Here is a 17,733-nt window from a genome sequence, read left to right as displayed (position 1 = left end):
GATTGATTTCTTCTGAAACAATGGGTATGTGTTAGATCAGAGGTTTCTCCGTAAAAACATGGGTCAGCCTACACTTTTAGTTGGCAATGTTAACACTAAATCTAATTTCATATCAGACCTTCTAAACAACTCTCATCTCAGACATTCAAATTATATTGTCGAGAAGAATCATGAGGATCGATGCATATCATTCAAGTTGATCCGCCAGCTCCTTCAACAGTTCGACGACACTATCTGATGTTTTAAGAAGATATCGTGCGCTTGATCTCTTTCGCGAAACAGTACAGGAGAAGTAATTATCACCTTTGAGATCAAGCACCGAAGAACCCTCCTGCAATGATACTCTATCACGATATGTTGGCTGCAATGGAATCCCAATTGCTTGATCCATTTTTCTCCTTTCTAAAGTCGACATGGATCGTTGCTTCTTGAGTCGAGCTGCCTTGGAGCCACACTTGCTTGATCCATGGAATTTTGGCAGAGATGGCTTGTTAGAGCTGGATAGCATAGCTCTTGCTATTGTTGGTGACTCAGAGGGAAGCTCTGGCTCAAAAAATGTGTACACATCTTCATCCTGAAACAGTATGCACGTCTCTCTTTACGAGTTCTTAAACTTGGTTACATGAATTTACCTGTTCAGATATCAAACAAGGACTAATTGTGTGGCCAATTTTATTTCAACATAGTCTATTTACGAATTGTGGGACATGTTACAGAAGTGCATTGAGCATTGCAATTTATGAGTTTCAGACAATGCAAGATCACAAATAATTAAAAAAAAAGAGTCAAGTAGTAGAGAGAACGAACACCTTTGGCAGAAAGTGTCCAACACAGAGAACATAATCAATAGGTGCCTTCATGCCCTTCTGGTGAATTATCTCTCCCAGAATCCGATCAATTGCTGCTCCCTGTATGGACATGTAAATACTAGTTAGCAAATCGGGAAGTGAAGATCAAGTTTTTCTAGCAAGCGCATGAAATAATCCAGGGGAGAGGCTCAGTGTACAACTGAGATCACTTGCGACCTTTGAGACACCGACTGCTCGAACCTCAACAGATCTACCACCTTGGACAACATCAAGTGATGCATTTGATATTGGGCCTGTCCAAAGATGCTGCAGTAGATCTCTGGCTTGAAGTCTTCCAAACTCAACATCTAGTGGCATGATTAAGATAAATCGGCAACTGAATTTTTTGGGGCATAGCCCTGGTGGTGGAACACGTTGGTTGAAAAGAAAAGATTGTCACGTACCTGAATACTTGTAATTCCATACAACTGAAGTCTCACGCAGCTCAAAATGAGATCGAGGAGTTCTTTCAGTGAAGTACTCAAAAACTTGCTGAAATTTTACTCAGTTCTATTAAAAACAGAGGAAAATAATGTCAACTCTAAACATAAGAATCAGTCTTGTTGCTGTAATGCACTGACCTTCACACTATCAGCCCAATCCATGTTTAAATTTTCAGGCATGGTTGTCATCCATTCACCAGAAGTAAGACGTAAAAACATCCCATTTTCTGCTGCCAGCCACATGTTGAATTCGCTGAAGTTCTGCATAAAGAATATCCAAGTGAAAAGGCAACTCTTCTAAGAATCCAATAATGAACAGACGAAATTTTTACTAGAGTACTTTGTCCAGGACGCCTCGATCACTCCCACTGAGGACAACTATTGTTGTCTTCGGATCATCAGACAACTTCTTTAAAGGATCTCTTACATTTGGGTGCAATTTAAGCTCCATTTCTTTAATTTGGCCGCCACTCCCAAGGGCATCCACTGGTTCAGTTAAAGTGGCATTGAAACCCTGTAACGGAGCGATGGCAATGTGATAAAGTGATAGTGACTAGAAACTGCAGCTTCAGCATCATGCTACCAATCGAATCAATTAAAGTGTGATGCACTTGAAGAAAAGATACTGTATCAAATTCAAATGTGTCCTCTGAAATTTCTAGCAAAGGACTGTCCATTACCAGAATGATTAATCGATTATTGGATTTTGAGTAACGATCAACTGCAGCTTCATTAGGAAGTGGGGGTGGAACTTGTCTTGTCCTAAGCTGAGCTTCAACAATAGTGTCATTCAGTTCGCTGCATCAAAAGAGAACCCGACTTTATAATAATTGGCACTTAATAATGTACAAGGTCATGTAATAACTTCAGAAATATATTGAAACTTATCAAATTATCATAATTCCAATGAAATGTCAAAATCAACCACTACATTTTTCTATAGACTTTTCAAAGGTCTTTTAATTCGATCAACTACTTATCCCAAAATCCCAATGAAATGCTAAATACAAAAATTAAAAGTTTCGTCCTGTGCTGTACCATAATCAACATTTGGGAGGCCATGCAAGAAACTCACTGTGCCGTGGACAACATAATAACTATGTTTGAGATCAAAGCCTTTTTCCATGATTTCGCCGAAGGAGAATCAACATTAAACAAATACTATAATATCCTCCAGCACCATTGGTAACAAATGGACATGTATGAAATTCATGCATGGTCATGCACCATTGATGCAGTCAACAGAAAGATAATTGGAAAAAAAAAAAAAAAGAACTTTTGTACAAATTTCTTCCTTGCATATGCTGCATCTTTGAAAGCATAAGAGAGAGGATCATGAGCATTTAGCTATTTCCTAGGAGGATGTTTTCTAAAACGTGAGGAGGGAATGAAGTAAAGGAAGGATAATCCAGGCAGTATCCAAGAAGGTTTTCTGGAAACTTTATGGGAAACAACCAAAACTGGGGTGTTGCTTCAGTCATAAATGACACTTCAAAATAAATTGCCCAAAATCAAACAATAATGCACCTCACGAATGTTGCAGCCCACTCCCGAGATGTGTGAGTAATCACATGCTTGAAGTTGAACTGATGACGTTTCTCTCTTTCATCAGCAGGCATGGTCAAGGCATAAGCAATAGAGGCAGAAACCTCGTTGATATTCCATGGATTTATCAAGATAGCACCGGCACCGAGAGACTGCGCTGCGCCCGCAAACTGACAACAAACAAAGGATTCTTACCTTATTTGAATGACCCCAAACTCTGCCAAACATTCCACTGATGGCAGGAATTATTTTATACAAGTCAAATAATTTGAGATTTCAGCATATGTTTACTTTTTAAATTGTGAAATTGCAGGCAAACATTAATGTTCTAGAATATAACTTCTTGAATATGATCCAGCTTCTGGTCTTGAGCAAGAACGTTTAGCATGATAAATATTTTTTCAGTTAAGAGTAGTAATTTTGGAGATAAAAGGCAAGATATTGTTGCCATGAATATCATACATAATAGGTAAATGCAATCAATAAATTTAATATAGCTAGTTGCCAACCATTCATGATGGAGAATAAAGACCCTAATTGATTAGAAGTGAGCTGCTTGATTCATTATTTCCCATTGATTACTGCATCACTAGTGTGTTGGTGGAAAGGCACATTACCTCACTTAGAATGAGAACTCCCTTCTTATAAGCCTGGCAAGCAACATACTCATAGCTGACAAGGTTCATTCCATCCCTTAAAGATGTGATGAGTGCTACATCTGAAGAAGTGAGAGACACATATACTATAAATATAATCAAAATGAAACAGAGATAAAGAGAGCTTTCATTTAAAAAAAAAATGAAAGGGAAAAGCTTAAGCTGAGAAATCAACACATTCAGGCACCCTGGAATAGCTTATCAAAACCCTCAAAAACATTATAACTTAATAAGCATGCCGCTAAGCATTTAATGTGAGATTTTCAGAAATTAATTATCATTATGTTGAATATGAGTCAACTATATGCATTATGGAGAATTGTAGAAATTCAAGCATAAACATGCTATTGTTGTTGATAATAGATTTCATGCACAGAATACAAAACAATACCCAACAGCCTAATTTTTCTTGTTCATCAAAAAATAATTTCGCTCGGTTTGTATCAATTAATAGGCACTACGTGTGATAAGTAGCATCACAGTGGAAAATGAATACCGGTAACAGCATATAGTGCACATAATGCATGAAAGTCAAGTGATCGGTCCTGTAAACAGAGAATAGCATGCTTCAGAAATCTCGACATTATAAGAAGTAATGGTAGAAGTTGAAAATAGGAAATATTGGGAAAATAAGCTAAAAACATGGACCCAGGTACATCTAAATAAATACGTAAATGTTCCAAGTCCTACCAGGTGGTGTATTGGAACAGCAGTGAGTGTTCCAAATCTCCCATTAATGCGTCCAACAATCTCATGCACCTGGCTTGTAAGCTTTTGGTCTGCCACAGCAACAAGTTTGACAAAATTATGATTTATGAGAGAGAAGGACATGCAAAGTCAAATGAGCATAAATAATCAACCTCACAGATTAGAATTGTCAGAATGGCTTAAGTGCCAATTGATCATGTAACAGCGACAGAGAATGAACTGCTTGATATTTTATTCTTTGTGAATGCTCCTATCTATGTACTACAGGAGCCTCAAGAATTAATCACAGGAAGATTCCCTCATTGTGATTTTTCCTATAATCATGCTAATTTAATTCCTATAATTCTGTGTGTTAATTTAAAGGCGTTTGCATAATCTAGAATTCTCTTGGATATTCTATAACACACCCACCCCCCAAAAAAAGACAAATTGGAGCATCAACGACAGTTCAAGTCTGGGCAAGATATTCACATACATTTACTCATTAACATGCTACAAGAGGAAACCAATGCTTAAGAAGGAACATACATTCAGCAACATCAGTTCTTGTAGGAACAGCAATTTGTATCAAGACTACTTTATCCCGCCAGTCAGGATTCTCCTCAAGGAACTTCTCGAATGCCAAGATTTTTTGGGGGATTCCTTTTATCATATCAAGGCGATCAACACCCAGCATAACCTGTCAATATGTTTAAAAACATATAAATGGTGGTTCCAGTAAACTAGATTTATCAAGGGTGAATCTATTCATTAAAAAAAAAAAAAGCGAAAACAACACAACAAAACAAAACGAATTTGGTTGTAATTATTGGGAAGACATTCAGGATGGGTTATGCTTTTCCTCCTTTATTTATTTCGGCAAAAAGACCGGCGCTGTATGAATTTAATACCCAACAAAAAATTTGAAATTATTTTTATCAAAATAAACTACTAGAATAACCAATGAATCGTATTCACAGGCTCTACTCGGAATACTTCACTTTTTCTTGCACTAGTTTGGACAAGATAAGAAAACACTGGCGTAAACTGGATTGGAAGCACCAAATGCTATTAAAATATTTGGGTTAGCACTTCCACATATTGTTGAAATCGTATCTTTGGACTCCGTAAAATTCCATCCACTCATGGAATTACTTCTTTCATTTGCATGAGAATGAAAATCCATGTACACGTGTTTCCTTCTTGTTTTGTAAATTTCAAACTTGGACTAGGTTGAAGTTTATCCCGTTTGTTAAGAAACTCTAAATGGAAAAATTAAGAACATAGGAAACTGTAAATAAAATATTAAACATAATTTGTAAAATTTATGCTTATGTCTCGTCATTGTCAAACTGTTAAACATGGAGTTATGTAGAGCTCTTACCTTTCGGCCTGCAAATCGTCCTTTCAGTTCATTTATTTGATCCTGGACTTGGGGGAGTTCAAGGGCTCGGATAAATCTTTCAGAGTCGATCCCAATAGGAAACTGAAGTTGTGTACTCGCAGATGTAAAAAATTACCAAAACGAGAAGGCAATCAGAGAGAATATATTAATTGATAACAGCATTTGATGCTGATCATCATGCCATGTGCGAAAAATTCCAATTCTGCTGTTACAAGCACAGGAAATTAAAGATACAGAAAATGTACTGATAGTTACATACTGCAGCTACACGAATCAGCTTCCCGTGATCTTCTACTCCTTCAGGTGTACCCTCAAGTCCAAGAATTCTAGTGCAGGCACTAACAAAATGCCTTGCATAATCATATGTATGAAACCTAGAAGTACCCAAGCGAACATATTAAATTGCAAACTTTAGATAACTAGGCACCCCCCGTTTACACATGAATAAGAATCATATTATGAATGTAAAGACTAAGAAACAACTCTAATTCTACCCAATAATACAATATGGGTAAGGAAAACTAGAAAAGCATAAATGATGAAAGGTAATCATGTGGGATACGTTCAGGTGAAAGATAGAATGATTAAGCGAAGCTTGTTAAAGATAAGGATAACACAGAAATATATACAAAGGACTGTGCACCTTCCTTTATTGGAAGCAAAAGGAATAATGGTGTTTTACGTTCTTCTCCATCATTAGATCAGTTTATGAAGTCCATATATTGGAATCAACACGAAGTTCTATCCTTTCAGATGAGTTTCTCAATAAATTTCATATGGGTTTCAGAATATGTGAATCCATGAAATAACTTACCCCACCAAGTCAGCAGCAAGTACAGATCTCAACAGTTCTGTTCTGGATGGCAGTGTCCTATGTATTTCTGAGGAAGGAAACGGTGTGTGGAGAAACCAGCCAACTTTCATTTTCTCATCGAGTTCTTTTAAACATTTTGGAAGAAACATCAGGTGGTAATCATGGCACCAGACGACATCACCTTCCTCATAATGCCTATATACCACATCAGCAAACATTTGGTTTACTATCTTGTATGCATCAAATTGAGATTGGAAAGTACGAGTGGTAGCAAGTCGGTCCTCTTGTGGAAGTCCAAGGTAATGAAAAAGAGGCCATAAGACGTTGTTGCAGTAACCGTTGTAATATTGATGAGCTAGCTCCTCATCAAGAAATACTGGGATGCACCTCTGCAATAAACAGTGGGTGTTTTATAACGAAAAATAGCTTGAACATCAGAGACCATAAATTAACATGCCAACAATTTAAACTCAAAACAAAGTTCATAGGCTAATAAGATTTATAACCTTTTCAGCTAAAGCTTTAGTCAATGAGTTCTGCCCAACTTCATCTGGCACATTCAAGCCAGCCCACCCAATCCACCTAGTGTCAAATTCCCTTACACCTTCAAGATTCAAGATGAATATCAAGCTCAAGATAACCTCTACTTTTTAAGATAATATAAATATAATAAAATAGATTATTAAATTTAAAGTAACAGCACATTTATTAAAAATTCTGAAGAGAGTTGCCATTGTGACATCTCCCGGATTACAACAAACAGGTAATGAGCATATCTCAAAACTAAATGAATTAGAATTGAGACTAAAAAAAAGAAAAATGACAAGGTTGCACTTGCCTAAAATTGCACTGACTAGCCCCCCTACACTGATCTCAAGTTGCCATGAATCCACACCCTTCCTAGTAGCAGACACAGGCAATCTGTTGGCCACCACCAATAAGCGTTGTTTGATACTCGACTGTTCATCTTGTCTTGGAAATCTTTCAGGCAATCTTGCAGCCGCATCCTTTTCAAATAACTCTTCCTCACGAATGTCACTCTCGCTCGAACACAAATCACCATGAAGTTCAAGATCTTTGTTGCTGTCTCTTGCCTCCTCAACTGGTTGAGAATGCCTGTTGGACTTCCTGAGCTCTCTTTCCCTCAGAAGCCTTTCTAATCTTGATGTGGGTGCAGTAGGAGTAGGACTGCGGTTAAAACTGTTCCCTGGCATATCCTTGGCCTGCAATTCACAAAGTCAAGCCTCCATTTAAGTCGTCATAATTTCATTTCAAATGACACTTACTGGGATTACCATTACGAATTATGATTTGCAAGAAATCAGTTGGGTGAAACAATCTTCTCCAAACACTGAAAGTTATCTTGCTTATTGGTTTCAACATAGAAAACAGGCGTGTGAGCCAATTATCGAGCGACATTGGCGACTATCAAGACGAGCGTGTAATGATAATTGAATGTTTGCACGCACCTTGCTGATCAATATCCAACTAATCGATCACAAATGAGAATGAACACTCGATGCGAACTTGAATATGAAAATGCAGTTATGGATTTCGCATTTCTTGAGGACAGTTGAAGAATAATCTATCCATACTATTATATATTGTTACAGACGTTGTAGAAACCGTTTGCCACATTTGATTATCAACATGCACCGTTTAGCTATTAATTTATTAATTAATTATATTATATTAATAATTATTTCACTTAATTAGGAATTGAAAGCCCCCAATTAAACATAGCGTGGCAGATAAAATTTTTATTAAGTATTGTTTTCAATTTGTTTTGGAACAACAAATAATTATTAAACACTAATCATTAATTATTAATATATTAATCTATCTATTACTACCTTCTGTCCTTACTATAAGAGCTTGTTTAACTTTTATTTTAGGGAAAATCCTAATTAAATCCTGCTGAAATACTTAAAATTAAATTGAGACCTACACTTTTAACAAATTCTTAATTAGGACATAAGACCTAATTAGGAATTGCTGAATATTGTTAAGTAACTATAATGCCCCTCTTTAGTTAAAAATAAAAATTGATTATTTTATCCCTCTAAAGTGGTTCATCATCTCTTATTATTAATATTTAGAAAAAAAAATATAAATAATTTTTTAGTGTTTGAAATTTCGTAATATAACTAAAATCTTCAAAATATTTTCATAAAACATTTCAAATTATAATATATGTAATCTTTATATAAATATTTTTAATATTTTTTTTCTTTTCAGGTTGTAAATATTTATTTTAAAATTTTAAAATATTTTAATCATAATAAAAATTTAATATTAAATCGTAATCATTTACATTTTCAGTTGGATCCAACGTTGTTTAAATAAATAAAACTAATGTAAATTACAAAACTGAAAATAAAAAATATTTATAATTTTACTTATATTTGTAATTTAACATGTTTTATTAAAATATTTTTAATAGTATAAGTATATATATATACAAATTTCAAACATTGTAAAATTACTTATATGTTTTTTGGTCTAAAAAAAATCATAAGAGATGAGGAATTACTCGGGAGAGGTATATTAATCCAGTTTTCTTTTTAATTGAAGAAGGGCATTTTGGTGATTTAACAACATTCAAAAATCCCTAATTAGGTCTCATGGCCTAATTAGAAATTTGCTAAAAGTGTAGGCCTAAATCTGAATTTAGGTATTTCGGCTGGATTTAATTGGGATTCTCCCTTTATTTTATTCCTAAATATAAGACTCTAATCCACTTTGTTTCTCATGCATATCTATCTATTTTTCTCAAAGTAATCTTTGTAATAATTATAGTTCTAGCTAATATATTTGATTAGTGAAGATATTTTGAAAAACACAATACCTATTTATTTCAAATAACTGACTTAACTAGTTTTTTTAATTTATTTGAATTAGTCAATTAATTCTTATATTAAGTATTGGAGATAATATCTAGCTAAAAGTAGAGTTCCTAACATGACATCCGGCAATCATAATTTCCCAATAAACATGGTAACTCCTCAATAAACAACATTATAAAAATTTTTATACCAAAAATATGAACTATTCAATCAACTCGACTAGCTAGCCAAATAAATGCAATTCAGGTAAGATAATTTCCTAAATGCTCTCATCACGGTTACTCTAACTTCCCATGTATTTTCTAGATTTCAAATAAAAATCGTGAAAAAATTGTAATGGAACAAAATATATGATTTTGTTTATGAACCATCTCATCAGATTCTATTTACTCTTTGCTCACGAATATCTTGATTCTTACGTATTATTTAACTTTTAAATCTAATTTAAAAATATTTTAACTCTATCTAACTCATGATGAATTATTTTTATTTGCCTTTTACTTCAGATTATATATATTTAAAAATAAGATTTTAGAATTTGTTCAATGGCTAGCAGGAAAAAAAAGTTTGTTGAATCACAGCTACCCATTCTCAAAAATCAGTATATTAATACTAGAAAATGATGAACTAATATTCTCTTAGAACACTCTAAAGTATTAAGTGGTGTAATTTTACTTTTAAACTATTCGTCCAGTCCTAAATATAATATCTCTTTATAGTATAAATTATACTATAAAAAGAGTCTTATATTTAAGACAGGAAGAGTAATAAAAATAAATCAACTCCACCTAAACTAACTAGCAGCCATTAATAACTCTGTTATCCTCTTTTGACGGGGAAGCTTTTTTTTTTTGAGAAAATTACATTCAGGTCCCATAAAAGACAATTAATTTTAAAAAAGTCCCTGAAAATCCCGAAATGATTCTGAAGTCCCCAAAGACATGTGAGTAATTAATTATAATTGTAAAATTACTTATTTACCCCCATTAATTTTATTGCAGCAATTCATTTACAACCTCAACAGTGGCTGTTGACAACTCGAGAAGAAGTAGTTGACAACCTCGGTAGTGCTCCTGACAACTCACTCTGCAGGATGCCAGGGGCATGGCCGAGGTTGTTAACCACCTCTACTTGGGTTGTCAACAGCCACTGTTGATGTTGTAAATGAATTACATTGGGTTCAAATTTAATAGGGGTAAATAGGTAATTTCACAATTACAATTAATTACACATAAGTCTCTGGGGACTTAGAAATTATTTCAGAATTTTCAGGGACTTTTTAAAATTAATTATCTTCTGTGAGACCTGAGTGTAATTTTTCCTTTTTTTCCCCTCTTTTAATAACGGCATGTCATTTAAAAACTGCCAGCTGTGTGTTCCAAAGGGGAAAAAAACTTGGAAACCTCGTCGGACTTAAAGTAGTACGGCGGCTGCAACCACCGTTGCCGCCGCTAATCAGCTCATGAATATGATGAATATATATATATATGTAATGAATGTCTAATACAACTCCGGTTATAATAGAGGGCGCAATACAAAATTATAACTGTATTGTGATTATGAAGAGTACAACCACCCGGAGTTGTTGGCAGGTGACTCCTTGGGTTATTGAAGTCAGTGGGTCCTGTATGAAGGGGAAGTTCACACGGACATTAATAAGAGTGTATTAAACCAGTGATTGAGAAAAAATTAGTCTGCAGCAGAGGAAATTTTTGTTGTGCCCTTGTTTTGCCGGTGAATGAGAACGGAGTTGAATGCAAATGGAAGAAATATTTGAGCTTGGCGATGACTTGAAACTGGGAAACACCCACACGCTACAAGAGGCAGTGGTGAATGAAGAGAAAGCAAGCGGTGGCGCATCGGAAGCCTGAGCCGGCGACAAAGGTGCTGCGGCGGGAGCAAGCGGATGTCAAATTCAAAATGGTGACTTTATTTCATATTTGATTTTGTTTTAAAATATTATTCATAAAGAAGCTTTGTAAGCCCATAAGACTCGAATCCAGGCCTCTTATTGATGGGCCACCCATACAGCCGAACGGCCCATTAGTTACTCTGTCGTAACTACCACCTGAAACATGCTCGTGACATCTCGCCACCGTAGTCGCCGGCACCGCAAGACCCACCTCTCGGACGATCTCTAAAAATCTACACTAATCTCCACCTTCAAAGGCTAACACAAGCCCCAAATCCATGTCAAGAACCGTTGGGTCGACCCCAACCCTTCTCTTCTTCGTCACTCTTCTGCTCGTAGTAGCACCAGCGCCATCCCTATCCCTGTCTACTTATTCCCAGTATCGAAACCTAATATCACTTGCCCACTCGCTCATGACGGGTGTCGCCAACCTCCGCGCAGCACGAGGTGACGTCGCTGGCTCTGAGCGAGCCCGAGCCATTGCGGAGAAGCTCGATAGGGGGCTGGGCTTAGGGTTCTGGAGGGTCGTGTGGTCGACTGGATGGGACTACGTGACGAGCTTGGCGTGGAGGGACTTACCGATGAGGGAGCTATACGGCGCCGTTTCGGACATGAACGAGTTGCTGAGGGGGTTGAGTGAGTTGAGTTGGTTGGAATCGGATGGTGCGAGGGCAGCTTGGATCGGTCGGAATTACAAAAATGTGGTGAGAATTTCCAAGTCGCTTTCTGGAAAGCTTCTAACGGCATTTGGCAAATCGGTACGAGCCCAGTTCGTTCGCACTCTTTCTTTTGAAGAGGGATTTATCTTCTGGAAAAAAAAAAGAAGAAAGAAAGAAAAAATAGTTTTTTTGTTGTTGGAATTATTAGCGAAGGATAAACTATGCATTTTATATGTAGGAAAGAAATATAACCCATAAAAATTGGCTATTGAACAATTGAAAAATCTGCTTGTGTTCTTTATTTTGGTAGATGATTAAATTTAGATAATAATTTCATGCCAACTTTAATAATATGATATTGAGCTGCATCAGTGTAGGTAAATTAAAAAAGGCATGTTTTTGATGCTGTTATTAAAAGAATAATAATTATAATTTGTGTGAATTGATTTATTATTGGGTGAATGATAATTTCAAATGAAATGGGGATGACAGGGGGTGGTGGGGGAAGTGGTGGAGGCAGTGCAAAAAGAGGTGGTGGAGGGTGGATTACTCAGAGACTGCCTTGAAGTGGGAAGCAATGATTTGAAAGGCTTGATTCTGCTTCTCAAGGATTTTGCTCTCAGATTTTCTTCTTCACCCTCTCCTCATGCCCATACGCACTCTGATCTTTAGCACATCACTCTTTTCAGGCGGCTTTTCAGCATTCCCTCCCTCCACTGCCATTGGTTTTGTTCTGTTTTGAGCTCTGCTTCTTTGTTACTCTCAGTCACTGTCTTTGAGTCAATTTCATGTAATATTTTTGTTCTTGTAACATATAAATCATCATTTAACGTTTGTTTGATTGTTTTCACAATATGTTAATCAGCGTAATGGTAAAAGGGATGGCTCAAAAAGCCTAAAAAAAATCCTCTCTTTTAGAGTTGTTTATGACGTTGGATTAGAGGTCTCCTCTGGTAAATTTTGGTGCTCCAGTTTCAACAGGTTGTTCTTGAGTCATAGTGTTCTTTCTGGCATGAAAGTCATGTTTATCGGGCCAGAGAGAAAATGTGAGCTTGCTTGACGCCCAAATTGCGATCAGTTTCAGTCGAACTTCAATTAATTACATTAGATAAACAAAACGTTAGATTTGTTTTGACGGTGGTGGAGTGCAGAAGACTTGTTTAGATTAAATTTATATTATAATTCTACTTTTTTTTTAATCTTAATTTATACTTTTAAAGGTATATAATTTATATCTGTAAGGAAAAAATCATTCTAGCCAAAAAAAAAAAAGGTGAAAAAATTATTGAAACGGAAAAGAAACTGCCTACTTTTAATCTAAATAATTCTTGAAAGGGGGACACTGGACTGCTCAATTGAAATTTGAAACAGCAAAGAGTCATAAATGCAAGCGTATGGTGGGTGATGAAATTAAAAGCATGGATAGACATATCCAACCCTTCGTATGAGGAATTTTATTATTGTTAAAATTTCACCCTTGTTTCGTATATTTTTTATATTATCATCCGGATAATTTGGTTGCGGTTTGTGGCTTCCTTTTCCTACAGAGCAAAGGTATCTTTTCTAGGATTCGAACACAAGACCCAACAGAATCTAGTAGGATCTTATAATGTTATGATAAATAAACTCTATTTTATTACTTTCATTTTCTTCACAACTTTCAGACATCTGGAAAGAAATTATAGTCTGTAGACTCCAACTCGCCAAAACTTTAGTGCTTGTTCATTTATGCTTGGTGATCAACTCCTAGCTAGAGGGTCTCTTTTTTTCGCTCCTATGAGTGAGATTAATAGTGTAATTAATTAAATTAGTTTTTTTTATTCTTTTAATGTACACCACATTTTCCTCTTTATTATACGGTAGTAGTACAGACTTCTCACTGTTTCTTTTTTGTTTCATCTGAATACTAAAGAGAGAGAATAAGGTGAATAACATGTCACTCACTCAAGACATCATCATTCTTGAAATGTATATTTGACATTTTAGACGTAATGGCATTAGACCTAGTTTTATGCATGCATTTTACTGTCTTTTCGTTATTATATAAGTTATAACTAATGCAATCATAATACTACCTCCTAAGTAATTTGAGTAGATTAGGAGAATTAGTTAAATTAGTTATTTGTAATAAATATGTGTTGTTTTTTTTTAAAATATCATTATTAATCATATGCAATTACTTTGAGAAAAAATGAATCAATATGAGAGACAAAGTAGTTGAAGTCTTATATTTAAAATCAAATTGAATATTAAACTAGTTTTTATATTAAGGACCGGAGATAGTATCTTTTATAATGCTCGAATTCATAACCTCATGTTGAAGAACAGTTTAAGAAAGACTTGTGTTACAAGCTGACGGTCTCTCCCCCCACACACACATGGTTGTGTATTTTTCAAAATCCCGAAGCTAACTTGGAATGTGAAAAATCAAAAATGTTGTTTTGAATGTGATGGATCAGTAAGTGGAAATAATTAATTGCACACGCTGATTATGATCGATCACCGATTGATATGATGGAGAAGACCAAGTTGGGGTATGCATAGAAAAACAAGAGACTTTTTGCTTTAAATGCCATAATAATGTTAACACAAGGCCGAGCATGTTACTTGCTCTGGCTTACCCAAATTGTTCATTAAATTGCCTTACCTACTCTCATTTATTATCATTTCATGATTTGGTAAACTCTTTAACTTCTAAGTCTCCTGCCCTAAAGTTTTTGCCCAAAAACGAAAAGTGGGGTCGCAGAAGACAACTAAACTAATAAATCAATGAAAGTCTCATTCTTCCTCTTTCTTTTTATTCAACTCTGGTCCTTCGTTTCCCTTCCCATTATTTTCTCTCTAGCTACCATTCGCTTTCTTCTCAAACATGATTGATGATGAGTCTGGATATTCATTCACTCTTTGCTCAATTATTATAAAGGACGAACGATTATTATGTGAAATACATTTTGTACTGTTGAAAATATAATACTGACATGATGCAAATGGAAAATGATTACCGCTAATTAATTAAGTATAAATGGGGATTGGGTGGGCTGGCGTGAATGCTGCAGATGAAGTTGGCCAGAACGCGACTAAAGCTTTAGCTGAAAAGGTTATAAATGTTGTTTACCTGTCAACTTTGTTTTGAGCTCAAAATCGCTGGACATCCGCTAGAGGATCGGCTTGCTACCACTCCTAGTTGCCAATCTCAATTTGATGCATTTAAATAACAAACCAAATATGTTTGATGAAGTAGTGAATGAGCATTATGATGAGGAAGGTGATGTGGGTTTGGTGCCATGATTAATTACCACCTAATGGTTCTTCTGACCCGTTTAAAAGAACTTAATGAAAGATGAACAGTTGAAAGTTGGCTGGTTTTCTTCCACACACCGTTTCCTTCCTCAAAGACACAATAAATTTTCACTCCTAACAATTTTACTGGCTTGTATGCATGTGTATTCTGATCAGCATTTACGTTCATCTAGTAATTTTCTAAATGAGGAACCGCAAGTCAACGCAAGGCGCTTGGTCCAAGACAATATATAAAAGTATCTCCTTGTTGTAACTTGTGAACCTCATCACCCAACATTTGACTTTGAGATGGGATAGCCAGTTGCCTGCAACCTCACTAATATTTAAATTCAGGCTCCATTGAATAGGGAGAGGAAACAATATTATGATTTTTTAAAAAATTAACAAAAAAACTTATTCAAACGAAGGCTTAATCTTGTCTAAATTAAATTCTTATGTGGTTTGTTAATGAGGAAGTAGCGGTGATCCCAATTCTGGGAGTCAAATGACCCTCCCATTTAATTTGAATCTTTTCCGCCAGTTGGGGTTTTGGGGGGGGGGGGGGGAGATTGTGCCCCAATTTTTAAAATTTTTTTCTTAGTATTATATTATATTATATAGATGTTATATATTAATGACTCGCCAAATTTAATTTTATATTTACCTTTTACTTTCAGCCGGCTCCCTTGTAATTTTTTTTTTTGCCAACAGCTCCTTTGTAATTAAATCTTGACTCTACCCCTTATCTTAGTTACAAGTTAATTATGTGGTCGATATTGATGATATCCACAGTTAAATAAGGTTGCCACTGCTTGCCATACAGCAGAGCACCATTATATATTATGGGTATTATTGAATTTTCTTTATATAAACATATTTAATTTATATCACTTTAACTTTTTACAATATTTTCTTGAAATCAAGTTTTGATTAAGGGAAAATTTCCATCTCTGATGATCTCACACAAATTTAAGCTCCGGGTTGTTTAATTTCTCAATCCGTAACTCGCACCATTTGGTATATATGACCATACATATCATTCAAAATTTAGGTGTGAGATAAAGTTTCAATGATTAATTATTCTGACCTACTATGGCTTGGTTTCTCCATTCTTACTGTATATTTTCACTAATTGCATTTATTATTTGAGACTTCTTAACAACTATAGTCTAGTTGACATGCCATGCCAATTATATGAACAATGTTCTTATACATTAAAACGTGATTTGTTTACTATTGTGATTTCATTACGAGGCATCGACGCAGTGCCAGTGCTTCCATGTGCGAACAAATAACACGGCAATTCAATTCAATTTATACGTGTATTGAAAAAAAAAAATTGCCTGAAATAAAAATACTGCCGATGGGCATATAGAAAAGTTTTTAACTAGACTGTCACCCAAAAAAAAGTTCTTAACTAGACACGTATAGTTCCCTACATGTAAAAAGTAAATATGGACACAGGCAAAAAAGAAGTAAATATGGGCAATTTGAAGTTCGTACAGATTATCCCTGAATTCTTCTGAAGAAGAAAGTAAAGCCAATTACTGGCCAGATGTAGCCCATTTTACAAACCAATGATGTACTAATTATCAACTCCACATGTTTGTGTCTTCACACATTTATGTCGACCCTAAAAGCAATTTAATGAGACAGTGAAAGGTATGTATCATCTTGAACTGAAGAACTATATGATACAGGTAAACATGCTTTTTTTTTTTTTTTTTTAAACTCTCCTATCTGAAAAAGTTCTTCATTATAGGGCGGCTAGTTGTTGTGATTTTTTTTTTTGGGCCAGAAGTTGTTGTAATTGATATGGGTGTTAAAGAAACAAACATCTGAACATTAGAAAAATATTCCCAGCTAAAACACAATCCATAATTAGTTATAATAATTGGTTGGAATTGACTACGAGATCCATCAACAGAGTCATTATCATAAAATGCAGCAAAACGTAAAAGATCAATTCGGATGAATGGATTGCCTGAATTGACTTCCTTCCTTCCAGGGCTTCTTCTCTTTCTTTCAGCTATTTAATAGACAAACTCTGTCCAAAATTCAAAACCAAGTTAAGTTGTATAATTGTTCACTAGTCCGAATCTAAGCCTGGCATTGTAAAAGTTGACCTGCCACCTATTAAAGAACAGAAGATAAATTCTGCCATTGTCATCTCTCAAACTTCACATTGCTAATTTCAGCGGCTGATTTAGGGCAAGCAATCATCATGTGTGATTAGCATATTATCATATTGCCAATGTGTTTTCTAATGGATCTTTTCAGTTTTGACAAAAATTATCTGTCTTTGAAAGCATTAGAAGAAATTAGTTAAATGAACAACCGAACTCAGAAACCACCTGCCAGCAAATAACCAAACATTACTGAGGATCAATATTACAGTTTACAAACTTTACCCTACTTGACTAAATACAAAGTTTCATGACTTCCACTCATTTTGCTTCCATCCCCAGTGCAGGACAGTATAATGTGATGGTGCTCATGTGGCAGGGCTAAGCATCATGAGCACATCCGTGCTGCTAAAGCCTATAACAGACACGTCACTTTGCAATTTACAGAGCTCAATTGTCCTGTATTTTATACTCCAATTCCTATAAATACCATTACTGGAAATTACATATATA

General features: G+C 35.3%; 2 protein-coding genes across 2 annotated transcripts; one reads left to right on the top strand and one right to left on the bottom strand.

Annotated features, from left to right (window-relative positions):
- Positions 1–187: 187 nt before the first annotated feature.
- LOC114722907 (alpha,alpha-trehalose-phosphate synthase [UDP-forming] 1-like) lies at positions 188–7,612 on the bottom strand. Its single transcript, XM_028909029.1, has 17 exons — positions 7,237–7,612; positions 6,905–7,002; positions 6,399–6,787; positions 5,844–5,958; positions 5,564–5,665; positions 4,729–4,879; positions 4,183–4,271; positions 3,989–4,037; positions 3,454–3,554; positions 2,819–3,006; positions 1,972–2,089; positions 1,632–1,805; positions 1,430–1,552; positions 1,253–1,340; positions 1,026–1,156; positions 810–908; positions 188–574 (listed from the first exon to the last, which is right to left on the bottom strand). Exons 1-17 carry the CDS (start codon positions 7,610–7,612, stop codon positions 188–190), a joined length of 2,778 nt encoding a protein of 925 aa, XP_028764862.1.
- Positions 7,613–10,846: 3,234 nt separating this feature from the next.
- On the top strand, positions 10,847–12,702 carry LOC114722979 (uncharacterized). The gene is made up of 2 exons (XM_028909111.1): positions 10,847–11,914; positions 12,308–12,702. Exons 1-2 carry the CDS (start codon positions 11,435–11,437, stop codon positions 12,485–12,487), a joined length of 660 nt encoding a protein of 219 aa, XP_028764944.1. The 5' UTR covers positions 10,847–11,434; the 3' UTR covers positions 12,488–12,702.
- The last annotated feature ends 5,031 nt before the right edge of the window (positions 12,703–17,733 follow it).

This window comes from Neltuma alba, unplaced genomic scaffold, assembly GCF_004799145.2.
Source record: "Neltuma alba isolate B1F8T4 unplaced genomic scaffold, ASM479914v2 tig00012116_pilon, whole genome shotgun sequence".
Classification (NCBI taxonomy): Eukaryota; Viridiplantae; Streptophyta; class Magnoliopsida; order Fabales; family Fabaceae; genus Neltuma; species Neltuma alba.
Note: the sequence above shows the minus strand (reverse complement) of the source record. Positions and strands in the feature narration are given on the sequence as shown.

Bases quoted from the DNA above. Each gene is read 5' to 3' on its own strand.
- LOC114722979 (XM_028909111.1), top strand. From the start codon at position 11,435: ATGTCAAGAACCGTTGGGTCGACCCCAACCCTTCTCTTCTTCGTCACT. The intron at 11,915-12,307 runs GTACGAGCCCAG...TGGGGATGACAG, and splicing joins TAACGGCATTTGGCAAATCG to GGGGTGGTGGGGGAAGTGGT.
- LOC114722907 (XM_028909029.1), bottom strand. From the start codon at position 7,612: ATGCCAGGGAACAGTTTTAACCGCAGTCCTACTCCTACTGCACCCACA. The intron at 6,788-6,904 runs GTTATAAATCTT...TGTTTATTGCAG, and splicing joins CTAAAGCTTTAGCTGAAAAG to AGGTGCATCCCAGTATTTCT. The intron at 1,341-1,429 runs GTCAGTGCATTA...GTAAAATTTCAG, and splicing joins ATTGGGCTGATAGTGTGAAG to CAAGTTTTTGAGTACTTCAC.